This window comes from Macrotis lagotis, chromosome X (assembly GCF_037893015.1).
Source record: "Macrotis lagotis isolate mMagLag1 chromosome X, bilby.v1.9.chrom.fasta, whole genome shotgun sequence".
NCBI classification, from domain to species: domain Eukaryota; kingdom Metazoa; phylum Chordata; class Mammalia; order Peramelemorphia; family Peramelidae; genus Macrotis; species Macrotis lagotis.
Genome location: NC_133666.1, coordinates 67,678,093 through 67,696,581, shown reverse-complemented (window position 1 = coordinate 67,696,581; position 18,489 = coordinate 67,678,093). Strand labels below are relative to the sequence as shown.

The window sequence follows — 18,489 nt, the reverse complement described above, 5'->3', positions numbered from 1 at the left end:
GCCTCTGCACACATGAGCAGAACAAGAAAATGGGATGCTTTTGGGGATACATTGCCCTTCCCCCAGCACTGGAGGGGTATTCCCCCCCCCCTTTTCTGATAGCGACTCCTCCAGGGGCCTGGCCCTCTGCCCCACAAAAGCCTTATTTCCTCAGATCCAAGGTCTGTCTTCCATCCACCCCTTCAATTAACTTAAGAAGTTGAGAAATGGGTCTTTAGGCTTGAGGGAAAACTGGAAGCGACAAGGATTTTAGGGAAGTGAGAGAACAGGCCAGATGCAGAGGAGAGCAGACATGCTCACTCCACAGGAGTGAAACTGCCTGCAAGGGCATGGGTGGGCCGATGCGGACCAAAGTCTTAGCCTCAGGGCTCGCTTTGGTTTGATGGCAGAGATTCTGCTCTGCCAGGCAGTGGGTTCATCTCCTGGGCTAGGGCCTGTGACTGTGCCCATGCCCATGCCCAGAACTCACAATGCAATGGGGTTGGAGGCTAGGAGCAAAAAGGAGAGGCAGCAAGAAGAGGCAAAGCATATAAATACAAATTTATTGTTTCCAAAGCAGAATTAGAGAGACAAGGAAACAGCACCACGGGGAGTGGTCACCACAGTAGGTCAGTTTGCCCCTAGCCCCAATTCTTCAGCAACGGCCCGCCCCCCCTTCATCAGCCCTAGACCTTCTGGAAGCCTGAGCCAGACATGGGAGGGCCCAGCTGCTTGATCAGACCCCTCCTCAATCCGTGGCTCTGGCTCCCGCTCCAGCACTTGGTGTTGCCCGAGAAACATGAAAGTAGCCCCTGGACCTGGGGTCAGAGCAGCTGGCGCAAAGAAGGGAAGGCTCCTCAACCCCAGTCAGGACTCTCTAGGCCCTTTGTAATTCTTATGTTTGGCCCCTTCTTCACTTGAACCTTGCTGGGCACCCAGCTTGAAGAGCTCCTGAGCTGGGCCTCTGCCATTCTTAACACTCCTTTTGGGAAAGGTGCTCATGGGGCTGGAAGCTTCCCCTTTCCTCCCAGCCCTGCCCTTCACCTGACTCATGGCCCTTTTGGGAGAAGGGGGACATGAGTCAGGCTCGTCCAGGCTCCCTGTGTGGCTTGGCCACTTCACCACGGATCGTCCCCAAACACATTGCAGCAGACACCCTCTGTCACTCCTCACTTCTCACTGGCATCATTTAACTTCCGCCTCCTCGAGCTCCTCGAACCCATCAATGAGAAGACCTTCTCTAGGCTGCTAGCAACACCCCCCACCCAACCACTTGTATACATGACAAGAAATTCCACAGCATCCAACTCACAACACGATAACTGCTTTGCTAACATACTGCACATTTCAAGGATTCTCAGGCCCATTAACCCTCTGGCTCAAGTGGGACTACATGGCGTTAGTCATCCCCCTGGACTGGAGTCCATACACCTGCACTAGGCAGGTCCCATCCAGGCCTGCCAGCTTAGCTTGCTCGCCAAAGGAGCTCTTTGCTCTGGGAGCAAGTGAAGTGTCTCCCATTCCATCCAACAGCTTTTCCTTGGGTCCCAGGGGAGACCCTGTGCTTGCCCTGTCTGAGCTCCCTGATGCCTTTCTGCCATTGTCACCCTGTCCGTTTGAGGCCTTGTGCCTGGAGACCTGAGGCCTAGGTGGCTGATGGTACCAAACTCTTCGCCCCCTGTGCCCAGCGTTGGCTAGCCCAGCTTGACTGCAGCAGATGCAGATGGATTCCCTTCCTCTCCTCACCACCAAGCTGGCTTCATGGCTGGCCCCCCCCCCGGGGGGGGGCAGCCACTGTTGGAGGATGAGCTCTATTGCCTTGCCTAGGAATCAGGAGTGGACAGGGAAGAAGAGAAGCAGAAGCCCCCGCCGAGCCCTTAATTTCCTCTCTGGGATCCTTGGAGATCCAGGACAGCTTTGATTTAATCTGACCTAGGTCCTGGGGATTCCAGCCACAGGCTCAGGAGCCTGGGTCCCAGAGTAGCTGCAGCAAACCTGGAGAAAGGTCCCTGCTGGAGCTGCAGGGAGTCCCCCGGGAGTCCCGTCCCCCAGGCACTTTTCCCCTAGCAGCCAAAGAGCAAGGCAGAACAGGAGTATTTCCGGAGGTATTAGAATTGAGTGTGGGAGTGAGGCCATGGGAACACCGATGCACTCGACAGCCACAGATGGATCTACCTATCCAAGTGACAGCCCTGGCCAGCTGGAGCAGAGGATGATGGAGGCAGCTCTAGAGTGTCTCCAAGGCCCAGGGCCTGGAGCCCAGAGCCCTCTGCCTGCTCAGACCTACTTCTGGGCCCAGGGCCCATGCTACAGGTTCAGGCAGGTTAGTTCAGCTGGCAAAATAGAATCAGATCAGAGTTTGCAAATGGGAAAGCCCTCCTGCTATCTCTAGATGCTCTGGAGAAGCAGTTGCCACCCAATGCCACCAACAGTATATGTGCTGGGCTGGATGAAGCTGGGCGGCCTCACGCCTCACCCTGGGAGGAGGCACTAGGTCTGATCCCTGCCCAGGGAATTGCTAAGGCATCCTTGCAACTGCTCCTTCCTCCCAAAGCCTTTAGAGGCCAAGCTGCCAGGCTGGTGGGGGGGGGGCACTTTTAGATCAAAAGGAAAAAGCTTTTTCAGAAAGCTGGCCTGATGTGGCCTCTCCTGATTCCAAAGCTCCTCAGTGGGGTTTCCCAGGGCACTGCTGGCCAGTTTCCCAGGAGGTGGAGGCCTTGAGGAACTGGAAGGGGGCAGGGCACCTCTACTAGCATCACTTCCATTTTTCCCAGTGTGGCCTAAGTGTTAAGTGCTGTTAGGAGCCAGCAAAAACCAAGGCTCCTTCCCAAAAGCAGAAAGAGCCCATAGCGCCCATCCTATCAGAGTGCCCATAAGGAGCAAGTGGCTGCCAGCATGACACTGAGGGTTAGTGGAACAAGTAAGACTAGTCTGAAGGCCTGCCAAGTGAGGGGAGGTTGAGTTAGGGGGTGGGGGAGAATGTGAAGCAGAGAGAGGAAGGAGCTCCAGGCAGCAAACCATCAATACTCCGGGAAAGGGGTGGGTTTGTGCCCACGTGGACCTGGAGCTGGGCTAGAAGGCAACAGCTCCTGTGGTCTAAAAAGAGGAGAGGGAACAGAATAGGCACTGCCCCAACCCCCCAACCCCACCCCCACCCATGGGCTATGGCAGCAGTGTGTGGAGAGGAAGCAGGCTACTGGCTTACCCCCTCCCCCAATCTGGCTTTTCTCAAGTTCCTGCTGCGCTACCTGAAGCCTGTTAAGCCAGGGGGGATAAATGTCACAGGGTGGGCCTGGGTGTGGTGTGGGGAGGGGGCCTGGCCAGAGCCAGGGGAAGGGATCCAGAGGATGGGGGAAATGGTGGGACACCTCAGGAAGCCAATAGAGTGTTGGCAGGCACCTCTGGGCCTCGGACGTTAGGGAAGGCATGGCGGAGCTTCTCCATGATGTCTTCCAAGCACAGGCTGACGTCCTGGCTTTTCTGCCCCAAGTCATCTAGGGTGGAGAAGGGAGGGAAGCAAGGGAGGGGCCTTTTAGCCACTGCATGCACCCACTGCCAGAAGATGGAGAAAGGTTGGGCCAGAGCCCTGGAGGAAAGAGCAGCTCACCTGCCACCTCAGTGTCTGGGGTGGCCCGCTCCTCTTCCCGGGCATGACTGTCCTCTGACTGCTGCGGGGAAGAGGCCAGAGAGGATCCCCCAGAACCAGTGCCTTCTGATTCAGGGGGTGGCTGCAAAGGGGAAGGAAGAGTGACTTTCCTGTCCTTTGCAGCTGGGGAGCCAAGGACCTCTGAGGGCTTGGTGTACAGCAACATTCTACTCTCTCCCTTGGGTTCAGCAAGGACTTCAGTCAGCCAGCACTGAGGCCCAAAATACAAAGATAAAAAAAGACCCTGCCCTCAAGAGCCTTACAATCTGTGGCATTATTTTGAAGCCACTTCTTTCTGGCCTCTGTTCTGGAAACAACCACCATGCACACCCACACCCCTCCCTGTCCAATAGCTGGTTTCACCCAGCTCTATGCCAACCATTTCCTGGAAGGGATTAAAAGTGCAGACTCCAGGAGCCATAGCTATGTCCAAAAGTGTGAAAGGTCCATGGCCTGGGGCTTAGGGGCAATTTGTGGCCAATTTCTAACTGACATCATAGGGATGCCCATGGTCTCATTAACACTTGGTATTGGACAACAGAGCCTCTATGACAGGTCAGAGCATATGGAGCATGGGGGGTAGGGGGGCAGTTGGGTCACAGGGTTCCAAGGTCATTCCAGATAAAATAGGCCCAAACTAAGCTGCTTCAGAGTGGTTCTCTGTTCCCAGGCCTGCGCCCACGGCTGCCAGCCTCCTCACCTGCAGCAGCAGCTCCCTTAGGCGCAGCAGTTGAGACTCCAGCTGCCTGTTGTGGTCCTCTAGAATCTGCATGCGGGTTTCCAGACGGCTCTTGTGCTGCCGAAGGAGCCTGGCTTCAGCCAAGAGCTCCTCATTGCGGGAGTCCTGGGCAGCCTCTGGGGGACCCTCGGCAGCCTCTTCGTGTTGCCACTTTAAGCGCCGGAGCTCCCCTTGGAGGATCCTGCCAAATATATGGGGTCTGAGGTCCAAAGCCCAAGCTGGGGCCTTGGCCAATGTACCACGGACCCTGAGGCCAGCTCCTCAGGCTAGGCTGGGAGACCTGTCATGGAGGGGAGCTTGGATCAGGTTTGTCCAGATGCAGGCGCCACCCCCCCCACACACACACCTTCTTACTGACCATATTTGCACATCTGGAAGACAAAGCAATCCTCAGCCTCACCCCAAACTCAGAGGAACAAGAGTCCACATTATACAGGACAGATCCCTGCTGAGTTTCCAGCACTCCTTTGGAACCACAGGCAGTCTGCCTAGAAATGCAGCTCATTTGGGAGCCATTTGTAGGGTGATTTTACTCCATCCTTCCACCCCGATCCATCCCCCAACAGCCCGAACGTCAGTGCTTGGTCAGGAGGGAAGGGGAGCTTTGCCTCAACACAGTGAGAGTACAGGGCCTGGCCTTAGGCCTGCTCCCAGCCCAGCCCCACTTCCAATAACCAACACATCATATATAGCTTGATCCTATTTTCTTCTGGATTCTTTTTTCAGATCACCCTTGGGGGACCTCCAGAGGAAGCAGTGCAGGCCTCGCCATTGCTCCTCGCTCTCCAGCCAGCCTCTCTCGTCAGCCCACCTCAAACCCAAGTCCACACCCACCGGTTCTCATCCTCCAGGTGAGCCAGGATCTTCTCCAGTTCCCCCTTGTCATCAGCAACCATGGCATTCTGGGTTTGTTGTCCAAAGGTAGGCTCCCGGTCTGTGATGGGGCTGGAGTGTCTCAGCAAATACTGATCTTCATCTCTGCCATGAGACAGGGGAGAAAGGAGAGCATCATCCACTAGGCAGAGGACCCCCTGGCAGAGGGCTCTTGTTTTTTAGCTCTCTTCCTAAGGGGGTCATGGGAGTGAGAAAGGAGGGTCATTTATCCAGACTTTGCTGGGAGAAGAGGGCTGGCATGGAGCTGGGGAGAAGGCTTGGCTTTGGGGGCCAACGGGGTCTTGCAGGTCACTGTAGAGTTGGGAGCAGCACACCTCCCTTTTCTGTGCCTGAGCTTCCCATCTGGAAGGTGGCTGTAATACTTCAGTTTCAGTCCAAGGGACACTGGCCCTGGGACCTGAGATCACTTTCCTTCCAAGGACCACTCTGGGCAGGAAGGGGGCCCTTGTTGAGGCGGGTCTCTGTCAATCTCCGGTATTCCCCCAGGTGGACAGTTGGAACCCTGGGATCTTGGGGAGAAATTACAGGAGAAGATTCCTTCCCTCCTACAAAAGCTGGGCCATTGTGACCAGAGGCAAGAAATGGGGTGTGGGAGAAACCAGAGGGAGACAGTGTGGTAAAGGGAGAGAGCAAAGGCAGAAGGTGGGATATGGGAAAAAGCAAAGACAAATGTGGGGTGCAGGCAGTGACCAAAAGCAAAATGTGCAGTGCAAGGAGTGACCAAAGTCAGAAAGTGGGGTGCAGGGAGTGAACAAAGGCAAAAAAGCAAAGGGGATGGGAAAGACCAAACACAGAATATGGGGTGAAGGGAGAGACCAGAGGTAGAATGTGGGGTGGAAGGAGAGACCAAAAGCAGAAAGTGGGGTGCAGGGAGAGACCACAGACAGAAGGTGTGGTGAATGGAGAAACCAAATGAAGAAAGTGGGATGCAGGGAGAGATTAAATGCAGAAAATGGGGTGGAGAGACCAAAGCAGAAAGTGGGGTGGAGGGAGAGACCAAAGGCACAATGTGGGGTGGAGGGAGAGACCAAAGGCACAATGTGGGGTGGAGGGAGAGACCAAAGGCAGAAAATGGGGTGGAGGGAGAGACCAAAGGGAGAATTTGGGGTTCAGGGACAGAACAAAGGAAAACATTGGGCCTTGGGAGAGACCAAAGGCAGAAAATAGAGTGAAGTAAGAGACCAGAGGCAGAAAGTGGGGTGGAGGAAGAGACCAGAGGCAGAAGGTAGGGTGCAGGGAAAGACCAAAGGGAGAATATAGGGTGGAGGGAGAAACCAAAGGCAGAAAGTGGGGTGGAGGGAGAGACCAAAGGCAGAAAGTGGGGTGCAGGGAGAGACCAAAGGCAGAAAGTGGGGAGCAGGGAGAGACCAAAGGGAGAATATAGGGTGGAGGGAGAAACCAAAGGCAGAAAGTGGGGTGGAGGGAGAGACCAAAGGCAGAAAGTGGGGTGCAGGGAAAGACCAAAGGGAGAATATAGGGTGGAGGGAGAAACCAAAGGCAGAATGTGGGGTGGAGGGAGAGACCAAAAGAAAACACTGGGGGGGGGGGGGCAGCTAGGCGGCACAGTAAATAGAGCACCTGCCCTGGAGTCAGGAGTACCTGGGTTCAAATCCCACCTCACACTTAATAATTACCTAGCTGCGTGGCCTTGGGCAAGCCACTTAACCCCATTACCTTGAAAAATCTAAAAAAAGAAAAGGAAAGGAAAAAAAAAAGAAAACACTGGGCCTTGGGAGAGACCAAAGGCAGAAAGTGGGATGCAGGGAGAGACCAAAGGGAGAACATAGGGTGGAGGGAGAAACCAAAGGCAGAATGTGGGGTGGAGGGAGAGACCAAAGGCAGAAGGTGGGGTACAGGGAGAGACCAAAGGAAAGCACTGAGCCTTGGGAGAGACCAAAGGCAGAAAATGGGGTGGAGGGAGAGATAAAAGCAGAAAGGGGGGGAGGGAGAGACCAAAGGCAGAAAGTGGGGTGCAGGGAGAGACCAAAGGAAGAAAGTGGGGTGCAGGGAGAGACCAAAGGAAAACACTGGGCCTTGGGAGAGACCAAAGGCAAAAAGTGGGGTGGAGAGAGAGACCAAAGGCAGAAATTGGGGTGGAGGGAGAAACCACAGGTAGAAAGTAGGGTGGAGGGGGAGACCACAGGCAGAAAGTAGCTTGGAGGAAGAGACCAGAAGCAGAAGGTGGGGTGCAGGGAGACACCAAAGGGAGAATATAGGGTGGAGGGAGAAACCAAAGGCAGAAAGTGGGGTGGAGGGAGAAAATAAATGCAGAAAGTGGGGTGGAGGGAGAGACCAAAGGCAGAAAATGGGTTGGAGGGAGACACCAAAGGGAGAATTTGGGGTACAGGGAGAGACCAAAGGAAAACACTGGGCCTTGGGAGAGACCAAAGGCAGAATGTGTGGTGCAGGGAGAGACCAAAGGCAGAAAGTGGGTTGGAGGAAGAGACCAAAGGAAGAATGTGGGGTGGAGGGAGAGACCAAAGCAGAAAGTGTGGTGCAGGGAGAGACCAAAGGAAAACTGTGGGGTGAAGGGAGAGACCACAGGAAGAAGGTGGGGTGGAGGGAGAGTCCAAAGGCAGAATGTGGGGTGGAGGGAGAGACCAAAGGCAGAATGTGGGGTGGAGGGAGAGACCAAAGGCAGAATGTGGGGTGGAGGGAGTGGGGAAGTAGATCTGGGGAAGCCTCCATCTTGCCATGCTTAGTGACATCCAATTTTCTTGTTTGATTCCCACCCCATCCAAGCACCCTAATTTCCACATGGTAAGGCAGTATTTCCCTAGGAAATGGCAGGAGGTTCCAGAAGGACTCACATGCTATCATCAGGGGACAGACTATCATTAAAGAAGGAGCAGTTCTGACTTTCCATCTCAGCAAGCCTGGACACAGAGAAATAGAAAGAGGAGTAAGGTCAGGGGGCGATGGGGAGGGGAGGATGCCTGTTTGCTGCCAAAAGCCCAGCTTTCATAACAGAACCAGCAGCCTCCCAGAGCTGGGATTCCATGCTTTCCCTGGTCAGACATGAGGCCTACTAGTATTTTCTCACTAGAACTTACTCCACTGTTCTAGTCAAAGCTCTCCTGCGTCATGGGGTATGGGCCTATGGGATGCGTCGTCTGGCTAGCTTGCCCACCCTCACGGCCTTGCCTTATGTGCTCCCCCTCCTTTGCCCTCCCCCGACCCTGGACTTTCAGCAGCCCCTCTGGTACCTGCTGGCAAAGTGTTCGATGCGGGAATGTGTATCAGAGTGTGGTAACATCGGGGAGGAGGCAGGCCTGGGAGAAGGCAGCCAGAGGTCAGCACCTAGATGCCTCTGCCTTTATCCCAAGCCCCTGCCCCCAAACCACCATAGGTTCCCATGGGCAGGGCACGGTGTCACCTTCCCTCCCAAATGCTCCCAGATTCAGCACAGAGGGATGCATCTGATCCTGGGGTGTCTTAGCTCCGATGAGCCACCCAGGGCTCAGGAAACAGACTCACGGCTCACTGTAGTCGGCCTCCAGCACCGACTGCACAGGCAGGTAGCCTCTCTGAGGGTGTTTGCTGAAATACTGTTTGGATCGGAATTTGTTTTTCAGGGTCGTTGCAAAATCCCTCACGTTCTCGCTCGAAGTAGTCTGGAGAGAGACAGAGCTGACGGCTTGACACCTGCCTCTACTGGCCCCAGTGCCTTGGAGCTGCTTGGCTATTCTCCACAATAGTTGACCAAACCTAAGTAAACGGGGTAAAGGAACTTGCCCAGGGTCACACAGCTAGGAAGTGTCTGAGGCCAGACTGCAACTCAGGAAGCCGATTTAGGGACTTTAGCCCTGGCACTCTATCCACTGCAGCGCCATCTAGTATTCCTATAGAGAGTGTTGGCTTGACTAACAAAATGGAAGTCAGGAAGGATAAATGTAAATTCTTGCCCTTGAACTAGAAACCCTTCTCAGGTCCAGGAAGACACTGGCAGGGCTAGACAGCAGCATGTCAGAAAAGAATCTGAGGGGTTTGGTAAGACTTGAAAGCTAGAGAGCAGGGGGCCCAAAAGGTCACTGGGAACCCCTGCTGCCCTGGGCCAGCCATGCCAAATTCTCCCCTACATAAGGCCACTGGGAGGGGATGGCTGCCAAGATGAGGATGGTCTCAAATGCTCATTATGTTTAACCTGAGAAAGTCCGAGGTGGCCAGCCTCAGTCTTTCTATTTAGGGCAATTATGGTGGATGTTGCAGAGGCAGATTTTGAGTGAGTGTTGGGAGACATTTCTTAGCCATGAGAGCTGTTCCAGGGAGGAGGAGGAAAAGAAGGAGGAGTCTGCAAGTGGGGCCTGGATGTAGGGGTGAGGGGCAGGGAGGATGGAAGGGCTGCTGAGAGCCTTCTTTCAAGTCAGAAATTCTGCAATTCAGAGAATCCAGAGGAGAAGAAAGACATAAGAAACCTGAAGAAAAAGGGAAGCTGTGTGTGTGTGTGTGTGTGTGTGTGTGTGTGTGTGTATGTGTGTATGTAAGTAAGCATGAGTCAGAGTGTAGGGAGAAGCAAGTGGATGCCCAGAATAGAGAGAGCAGCTCATTGAAATTCTGTAGCCAGGGACCCAAGGCAGTGCCAAGTTTGGGGTAGGAAGAGTTTCAGCCTGTATACGAATTGGCCCTGGGGCACCCCAGCCACTGTGGAGGGTCAAACAGGGCAAACCTGCAAGGGACTGGGGCCAAGTCAAGCTGACATAGTCCTTAAAGTGGAGTTGGCTCTCTCCTTCCAACTAGAGTTCAATCCCCTTCATCCCCCAGCCCAGGCCAGGCATGTTGGCCAATGGGTGAAGGCCAAAATCTCGTTGGCATGCTCCCTCCTTACCGGTGTGTAATATTCCATGATGGGGTAATGGAGCTTGTTCCCTTTACTGGCCCTGCCTGTGAGGAAGCAGGTCTGGCAGATGTCCACATTGAACTGTTTAAGACTCCGGTACCTTGGGGCAGATGAGGGGGACAAGAAGGATTGAATGAACCCAAGTCTGGCCCCTTGGGAAGGGAGTCAGAAGTTCATCTCGCCAGCTTCCCAAAGGCTTCAATTCAATTCAACAAGGGTTGACTAAAACACCTGCTTTGGGCCAGTCCCAGGACTAGAGAAAAGGTGCTTAGAGAGAGTGAGGCCATGTGGAAAAAGACCCCGTCCCAACATGAACCAGATCAAGGGCAGGCCCAAGGCAGCCTTTGCTCCCTCTTGATGAAGGGGCTCAAAGTGACTCAGTCATGCAAGACTTTCCACTCTCATCTATTTGATTGAGCCTTAATTGAATGGATCAATCAGCAAGTGGTTATTTCCCAAGACTGCTGAAATGATGCCATTTTTAGCCCTGATGGCTACACTAAGTCACATGGCACTCCCTGGGCTTCTAATTCCTACATTTGATGTGGGGGATAGGGTGTGCCAACCAGGACACCTGTCCCATCATGGGCCTCAGGATGCCTAACTTCCATTTCTGCCTCATCCACTTACTGATTCAATCTGTGTGTCTCAGTTTCTTCATGTGTGTGGGGGTACCCTCTACTGGCAGCCCTACAGATGGTACTGCCAGGTTATGAAGTATGAGAGGTGGCCCTGGGGCTGCTGCTGCAGTGGTGCCCCTACCTGAAGCCTTTGATGGGGCACTGTCTGCAGACGGAACACTTGGTCTGGTGCTTCACCTGCTCTGCAATGGTGACACGGTGTAGCACAGCCAGCCACACCATGGACTGCGGCTCCAAGTTGGCCCACTCCAGAAACTGAGCAGCTTCAATGACCGGCTTCCCGGTGCTCTGGGGAAATGTTTTTCCAGTGCCACAGGAAGAGAGCTGAGGCCCAAGGTAAGCCTGGGGTGGGGGACCTTCCCAGTCAATACCTTCCCCCCAAGCCCCCCCCACTCCCCCTCTGCTGGCTTCAATCAGCCCTGCTGTCCCACCCTCAACAAGCCTTCCTCTCAGTCTGTACTCACAAAGCGGAAGCAGCTGCGGACACTGGGCTCCACATTGCTTCCTCCAAAGGCTGCTACTTCTCCCAGCTGGCGAGGCACCTGGATGGCCTCATGGAGCAGAACACCCAGGTGACGCTGGTCGCATTGGCTGCCTGAGGTGGCCACCTGGCTGAAGAGATCTGCAGGCCAGCCAGCAAGGAGGAAAGAGCAAAGAAGACCCACATTTTGCTGAAGACCCAGGAAGCCATGGCTCTGTGAAAGCTGGGCCCTGAGCAGGCAGTACAAAAGATGCCCCAGGTTCTACTTTTTAAGGTGGCTTTAGTTGAGGGTGTGTGGTGGGAGGAGATAACTCAGGGAGAGGTCTGGAAGCATGGGATACTATGGGATGAAGGGAAGAGGTAAAAGATAAAAAGAGGGAGCCTGGAGTTACCACCAGGCTGCTGCTAGGAAGGCCGCCCTGCCAAGGAAGGGAGCTAGGCAAGACTGGCCTTAGCTCCTCAGTAATAGTCTTGCTAACTAGAGACTAAGCTCAATTGTTTCTCCCTGCTGAAGAAATAGAAATGCGGGGCCCCCCCTAAAGTTTGGCACTGGGTACAAAACCCTGTTCAACTTGGCCTAGTTATGGCCAGAAACACTGAGAGCATATTGTCCCTGAGTGATGGACAGAGTCAGACCAGAGCAAGATAGGTCAGAGGAGAACAGTCAAAAGAGAGTCTTGAGGAAGGGGGGGGCAGACAGGCGGAAGCATAGGTCAGGGATCTACACAAGTCTTGGGAAGCTAAATGGAAGGCTCCCTGGTCCATCCCCTCTTTCGGCCAGTTGTCCACAACTGTGGTCAGCTCTTGGTTAACCACATGAATCATCCTCAAAGAGCAAATAATCAAAGTGGCTCTGGAATCTCTGGTCTTGAGGCCTTTGAGCCTACGCTCAGGGAGTTCCTAAGCTCCCTGCTGGGAAAGTATGGATCTCCCCACCCTTGGAAGGAGTGGGTCTCTTCCCTCTATTCAGCATATTCCCAAAGAAGGTTGCCAATGTCCCACTTATCCCTCCTTTCAACTTGCCAATTTCTTTGGAAGGCCCCATCCTTTTCCCAGTCACCCAGGTTTGTAAGGTCAAGTAGCCTGGCCTCTTCCCTCTGCCCCTTCCTGCTAGGAGATGCTAATTGCTATGGGTCCTATCATGGCAATATCTTTCCATTTCCACTGCAGTTAGCCTAGGTCAGCTTCCTGGGAGTGGGTAACGATTCAATTTCAGTGTGGTGAGAGGTCTCCACAGAAGGCTCACAGGGAGCCCTGGGCTGCTTAACATGTTCATCAATGACTCAGATAAAGACACAGATTTCTGGAAGTTGGGAGAGGGAGCCAATCCACTGGCTGACAGCATCAGGATCCTCAAGGATCCTGAGAGGCTCCAGTGCTGAGCTGAATCAAAGAAGATGGAATTTCATGGCGACAAATGGAAAGTCTTAGACCAGTGGTTGTAGTGAACTGCAAGTTCCATATGAATTGGCAACGAGAGGTGGCCACCAAACAGGTTGCCACCATCTTGGGCAGCATCAGGAGGGCCAACAAAGAAGTATCAGGCTCACCAACCTCTGCCCTGGTCAGGCCTAATCTGGAGCACTGTGGTTTAAGGCCACTGAAAAGCTGAAGAGAACCCCAGAATACAGTGACAATGGTGGGGAAGGGTCTTGGGTTCATGTCATGTGAGGACTGGTTAAAAGAACAGGGAGTGTTTTGCTTGAAGAAGAGAAGACTCAGGGAGGCCAGGAGGGCTGTCATCCAGTATTTGAAAGGCTGGCAGGTGGAAAAGGGCACAAGAGGCCAATACTCAGAGCACTGGAGAGGAAGTGGCCAAGAGGCCAGCTTAGGTTCAACTTTCCCCAAAACTAGAGATGTTCCAGAGTGGGACAGACACTTCCCTCTCTGTGGTGGTCTTTCAACCAAGGCTAGTCAACTACTCAGAGGGGGTGTGACACTGGAAAATTCCCTTCAGGAATGGACTGATGGCAGTTGAATCCTTTCCAACTCGGAAATTTGGTGATTGTGGGGTGTTCTCCCCTAGGACAGAAGTGTCTTCACTTGTCCCCCTGCCACTATTCTCTTCAATCCCCTTTGACAAAGTCCTTGCCTCACCTCAAAACCCTTCCCTGCCTACCCACTGTCTATGGATTCCAACAGAAACTCCTGAATCCAATTCCTATCTCCATTTTAGAAATAAGGAAACTGAAGCTCAGACAATTCCTTGCTCAGGGTCATACAGCAGAGAAGGAGAAGAAACAAGATGGAAACAAGGCAAATTCTCTAGCGGCTCTCCAAGATAGGAGAACAATGGTAAATAGCTCCGCTTAACCCCAAGATCAAGGGCCTCCTGCAAGCTTCCTGCATCTTCATCCCTAGACAGATCAATAGTGGAAGAGCTAAAGAGGAAGTGTTTCATTCTGGCTCAAACCCACCTGGCCCTGGGCTGCCAGGTGGGCCCTGGGCCAGGTCTTCAAAAATATGCCTCAAGGGTGGCTTCCCATCTCTCTGGGGCTCTCCAGATAGCTTGTAGGCCCAAGCAGCCTTGCAGGACAGTTCTCAAATCCAGTTAGGGGAACCATGCCTCTGTGGTCCCATGTACCATGCCCCTCCCCATGCCTGCCATGCCCCCTTCCCGGGTTTCAGAAGAAAACTCACACTGAAATTTCTCTTTCACTTCTGTTCCACACAAGCAGGCAATGCCAGTCTTAAAAGACAGGGCTCGCATCTTCCCGCTGCGCCCACTGGGAGATGAAAGGGAAAGAGACTGAGTGCTGATGTGGGGAGGGCCCTGGGTGCCTATGAGGCTCATTTCAGAGGGGGCTGGCAACTTTCTCAACCTACACCTCTTTCCCGGAGCTGTACCAGAGTCATCCTGGCTTACCTATCGAACACGTTGAGGAGCCAGTTGAGGCTCATGTCCACACAGAGTGGCACGTTCACCAGGATGCCCCTTTCCTCCTCTAGCCTCTCATACAGGGCTGTCAGGCAGTGGATGACCTCCACCACATCCATCACGTGCTCACTGGGCTGTAGATCGTGCTCATTGAAGATCTCCAAAGCTGTGTTCAAGGTTACCAGGTCCACTGCGGGGAGGGTGAGCCAATATCAGACCCCCCTGCCCCCTGGGGACAAGCCAAGTCTGAGCCTTTCCTCCTTCCAGGATGCCCCATCCAGGTCCATCTGTTCTGGAATGTTGTCACTCCTACTCTGGGTCTCTTATAAGCCCCCTCCTCAGTCCTGTCTGCCTTGGTGGATACTGGCCACAGAAGGCCCACTGTGAGGAGCTCGTCCTGCCATGCCCTAGAAGACACTTCATTACCCTCAGACCTGGCAAACCTGGGGCATGGAGCAAGCACCAGCATTTCCCTCCACATGCTTGCTATGGAACTCCAGCGAAGAACCTGAGGATCTGGGGCCCACTCAAGGGGGCCAAGAAGAAATGAGCACTGGGTTTGGCTCAAACACCCCTCCCAGCCTCTGGACACTGCCCCTTGCCATCATACCCCCAAAGGCCAGTCAACTATGAGCAGGGGGGACCAGGAGGGTTTGGAGGCAGTCAGGGAGGTGGGACCTAGAGACATACAGCGGAGGGCCTTCTGGACTCGGCGCAGTTTCATGGCTGTCCGATATGCCGAGAACTTGATGTTGTTGAGGTCAGCTGCCAAGAGAAAAAAGAGACCTCTCTGGGGTCAGAGACAGGACAAGGGTTCTTGGAGTCATTGGGGATCAGTTGGGGGTGAGGTCCTGGGGAATGGGGCAGCCTCTGGACCTCCAAGTCGGAGAGCGTGACCCCAGCCAAATGATGCTCCTCAGCTTGACTGGGAAATCAAGGAAGAAGAGGGCCAGGATCTCCCCAAAGCCTGAGGCAGCTGTGGGGCTCCCCTTGCACATTCAACTTACCCAATGTTTGGTACAACTCTGTCATCTTGGGGTGGTCCCAGCAGGTGGTCTGAGCCTGGTGGCTACAAAATAGAAAGACCCGAGAATCATGCACCCCAGGGTTTGCTCAGACTCTCCCCCCCCCCCCCAGATACAAGGGAGATTCCAAAACATCTCCAACAGAATCCAGAGCCGAGGCACTCAGCACCAGCATAGGGAGATGGTACACACCCACCCACCTACACACACACACACACACACACACACACACACACACACAGACACACACACACACACCCCCACTCTCACACTCACTTGATGTAGTAGGGCACTTTATTGGGTGAAATTGCTCTTTCCCAGGGGACCTGCACAGAGGCTGGGAATGGAAAAATGAGAATGCCAACTGGTCCTGTGGCCCCCACCCAACCCACCACCCACGGTGGCCAAGCAGCCAGCCTGTTTGGGGGCAAAAGCATTGGATTCCCACCTCTCCCCCTGACATGCTGAAGATGGCAAACAATCTACAGCTGGCTGGGGTGGGGGGGAAGGGCATTAACACTGGGCTAAAGCCCAGCCTATTTCTGTCTGTGCCCCATGACTGCTGGCTCTATTGCCCCCCCACCCCATCCCTAACCTTGGCCAATGTCACAATCCCAGGACCTCAGGGGTATCTATGAAAATGGCAGCATGTCAGAGAAGGCTCAGGTGCTAGGGGATACTAAGCTATTAGAACATGGGGCCTTGGGGCCTTTTGAAAGGTCTTCTACCTGTGGACCTTGTAAAGGGAACAAAGCTCTCCCCTGATTAGTGCCTGAGGCTGGCCATGTCCAAGTGGCCAGTTCAGAGGTATGTCTCAGTGTCAGGGGCTCCTCCTCCCCCCATGACCCTTCACTAGGTTTCTGGGCTCCCAAGTGACTAAGGGGGCCTCTCCAAACTTGGGTATGCTCTGGTGAGCCACGCCATCTTGGCTCACGCACTGGACAGGAAGTGCTGGGATCCCGGCCCAAAGTCCCGGTGGGCATCCTGGAGCTGCTTGAGCCGTTCATTAACTGAAGCCTGTGGGAAATGAAGGTGACTCCAGAGTTCAAGAGATTTCTGGATGCCCTGGAATCATCCATTAATCTTTTCCTGGACTGGTTTCTCCTGAGCTCCTAAAACTGGGCCACAGGCACTCCCCACCCTGACCTCACCCTAAACCCTGAGAGCCACTCTTTCCCTTGGCCTCTGGGAGAGTTGGGGGCTCGAGGGCTTTCCTCCTTGACTTCAGTGAGACCTAATGTAGCCAGCTTCCTCTAGCCCCCTCCAGCTCCCTGCCTGTCAGTGCTCTTACCTGAAGCTGTTTCCACCGAGTATTGATTTGCTCCAGGGTCCGGGAGTTCTCCATGGAGAGGTGGACGTCAGAGATGGCCAGCTGGTGAGCCAGCTCATTCACTAGCTTCACTCCCTCCTTCACTGGTGACAGTTCCTCTGTGAACAGCTACAGGGAAGAAGCCAGGAGGGACAAGGGGCCCGGTGGTCACTCTCCTACACTCCTCCTTCCTCATCCAGGAACTAGGCTCCATCTCAAGCAACCATGAGGCTAGTCAGTGTGAGCAAACAACCCCCTTGGATGAGGATCCTCACCCACTGCTCTGACCCTCTCTACTTCTATCCCTTTAGAAACACTGCAGGAGCCGAAGGCCAGGCCCCCTATGCCCAGTGATGTCCTTGGGGCCTAAGGCCAGCCCCCCCCCCCATGCCCAGTGATGTCCTCAGCCCCTCTTGGAGCCCAGGCTAGCATTAGTACAAGAGGGTCTGAGAAGATAATTGGTCCTAGGAGCCCATGGCAGAGACCTACTGGGTGCAGGCCCCTTGTACCTTAATGGCCTGGATGTGCTCTGGCAAGGAGTCTATGAAGAGGTCTCCAATGGGCTCCCAGGTAGCCCGGATGCCCTCAGCTTGGGTCAGGGCATTCCCCAGCTCTCCCATGGCCGCCTGGATCTCCAGCAGCTGCTCTAGGGTCCGTTCAATGTGGCGGTGCTGATCTACGCAGCGGGCGGTCAGCTTCTCCCACAGCTCACTGGCCACAGTCGCCTGCTTCCACACAAAACGGCTGAGGTTCTGAATCTTCTGTCTGGGGGAAGCATCTGCCAAGGAAGGGGTGGGAACAGCCAGAGCATCAAACGGAGTGAGAGGCAGAGATGGCCAGATGATGGGGAGGGGCCCAAGGGGCCGGCCTGCCTGCTTTCTTTCCTGTCCTTTTCTTTTCTGTCTCTGTCTCTCTGTCTCTCTCTCTCTCTGTCTCTGTCTGTTTCTCTGTCTGTCTCTATGTGTCTGTCTAACAAGTTCCTCTACGTGTGCACCCCACTCTGGGCTGCGAATATCCAGAGACGATGCCAGAGCCAATAGCTGGCTGCTGTCTGGACACCTCAATCCCAAGGGGCCCAGGGACCCAGACTTTCTGACTGGTCCAATGTCAGGCCCCTCCCCTAGTCAGGCCTGGTTTCTGAGGATCCAGACCAAGCATAACCAGCCTGAGCAGGGGAGAAGTCAGAAGGCATCAGGATCATCCCAAAAGGCCGGGGCGGGGGGTGGGGGGTGGGCAGGGCTGGAGTTCCGCAAAGTTTTTGAAAAATCATGTCCCTCCCTTCATTGAGGCCTTTGAGTGACAGAGGAGCTTTCCAAGGCCATCATAGGTTTTTGCAAGACAAGGGGGTTAAGTGGCTGCCCAAGGCCACACAGTTAGGTAATTATTAAGTGTCTGAGGCTGGATTGGAACCCAGGTGCTCCTGACTCCAGGGCCGGTGTTCTATCCACTGCGCCACCTAGCCACCCCTCATCATCATATTTCTTATCCTAGCATCAAGGCAGTATGAGACATAAGCTAGAGAATTGGCTTCCTAATCAGGAAGCCCTGGGTTCAGGTTCTGCTTTGGAGACACACTGGCTGGGGGACCCTTGGCAAAGCCCTTCATTTTCTCAGGGCTCCCACATAACTGGAGAAATCAGGGGCAGAGGAGCCAAGCTGCCTTTGTAGAAAGGATTTCCTCACCCCAGGGTTTGAAATGTGCTGCACCAGAGCCATCACAGAGCCGGTCCCTCTCCCTATGCTTCTGAAGCAACACTGGAGGCCTGGAAGTGACAAAGGCTAAGAGACAAAATCTCTGCCCCCCGGGAGCTTAGAATCTAGGGCTGATGGGGAAGGGGAACCATGTACAAAGAGAAAGATCATCCAAATGCTGACAGGACAATACATAATGAGGGGGCCTGAGGCTATAGATGACAACCCAGCTGTGTACATGTACTAGTGGGAGGCATTTCCACACCAGAAGTCCTCCCCAACTAAAGAGTGGGAAAAGCATATTATAGCTCTAGAATGTTTTGGGACCCAATGTGAGAACAATCACTTCCAGATGAGAGAGAGTTTCC

At 54.1% G+C, this 18,489-nt stretch overlaps 1 protein-coding gene across 5 annotated transcripts in view; it reads right to left on the bottom strand.

The window, feature by feature from the left end:
• Positions 1 to 18,489, bottom strand: part of DRP2 (dystrophin related protein 2) — a 41,214-nt gene that overhangs the window by 3,241 nt on the left and 19,484 nt on the right. For 2 of the 5 annotated variants that reach the window (XM_074205736.1, XM_074205740.1), the window contains 18 exons: positions 16,939 to 17,207; positions 16,412 to 16,558; positions 16,059 to 16,137; positions 15,397 to 15,457; positions 15,103 to 15,164; positions 14,786 to 14,860; positions 14,084 to 14,285; positions 13,858 to 13,943; positions 11,201 to 11,358; positions 10,858 to 11,078; positions 10,084 to 10,195; positions 8,736 to 8,872; positions 8,465 to 8,530; positions 8,069 to 8,134; positions 5,199 to 5,342; positions 4,326 to 4,545; positions 3,587 to 3,707; positions 3,146 to 3,473 (listed from right to left, as the gene is read on the bottom strand). In XM_074205736.1, coding sequence (XP_074061837.1) covers positions 3,349 to 3,473; positions 3,587 to 3,707; positions 4,326 to 4,545; positions 5,199 to 5,342; positions 8,069 to 8,134; positions 8,465 to 8,530; positions 8,736 to 8,872; positions 10,084 to 10,195; positions 10,858 to 11,078; positions 11,201 to 11,358; positions 13,858 to 13,943; positions 14,084 to 14,285; positions 14,786 to 14,860; positions 15,103 to 15,164; positions 15,397 to 15,457; positions 16,059 to 16,137; positions 16,412 to 16,558; positions 16,939 to 17,207 — 2,351 coding nt within the window. In that variant the 3' untranslated portion in view covers positions 3,146 to 3,348. Of the gene's footprint in view, positions 1 to 3,145; positions 3,474 to 3,586; positions 3,708 to 4,325; positions 4,546 to 5,198; positions 5,343 to 8,068; positions 8,135 to 8,464; positions 8,531 to 8,735; positions 8,873 to 10,083; positions 10,196 to 10,857; positions 11,079 to 11,200; positions 11,359 to 13,857; positions 13,944 to 14,083; positions 14,286 to 14,785; positions 14,861 to 15,102; positions 15,165 to 15,396; positions 15,458 to 16,058; positions 16,138 to 16,411; positions 16,559 to 16,938; positions 17,208 to 18,489 lie in introns of those variants that run through there. The other 3 variants (XM_074205737.1, XM_074205738.1, XM_074205739.1) reach the window with 3 other exon arrangements.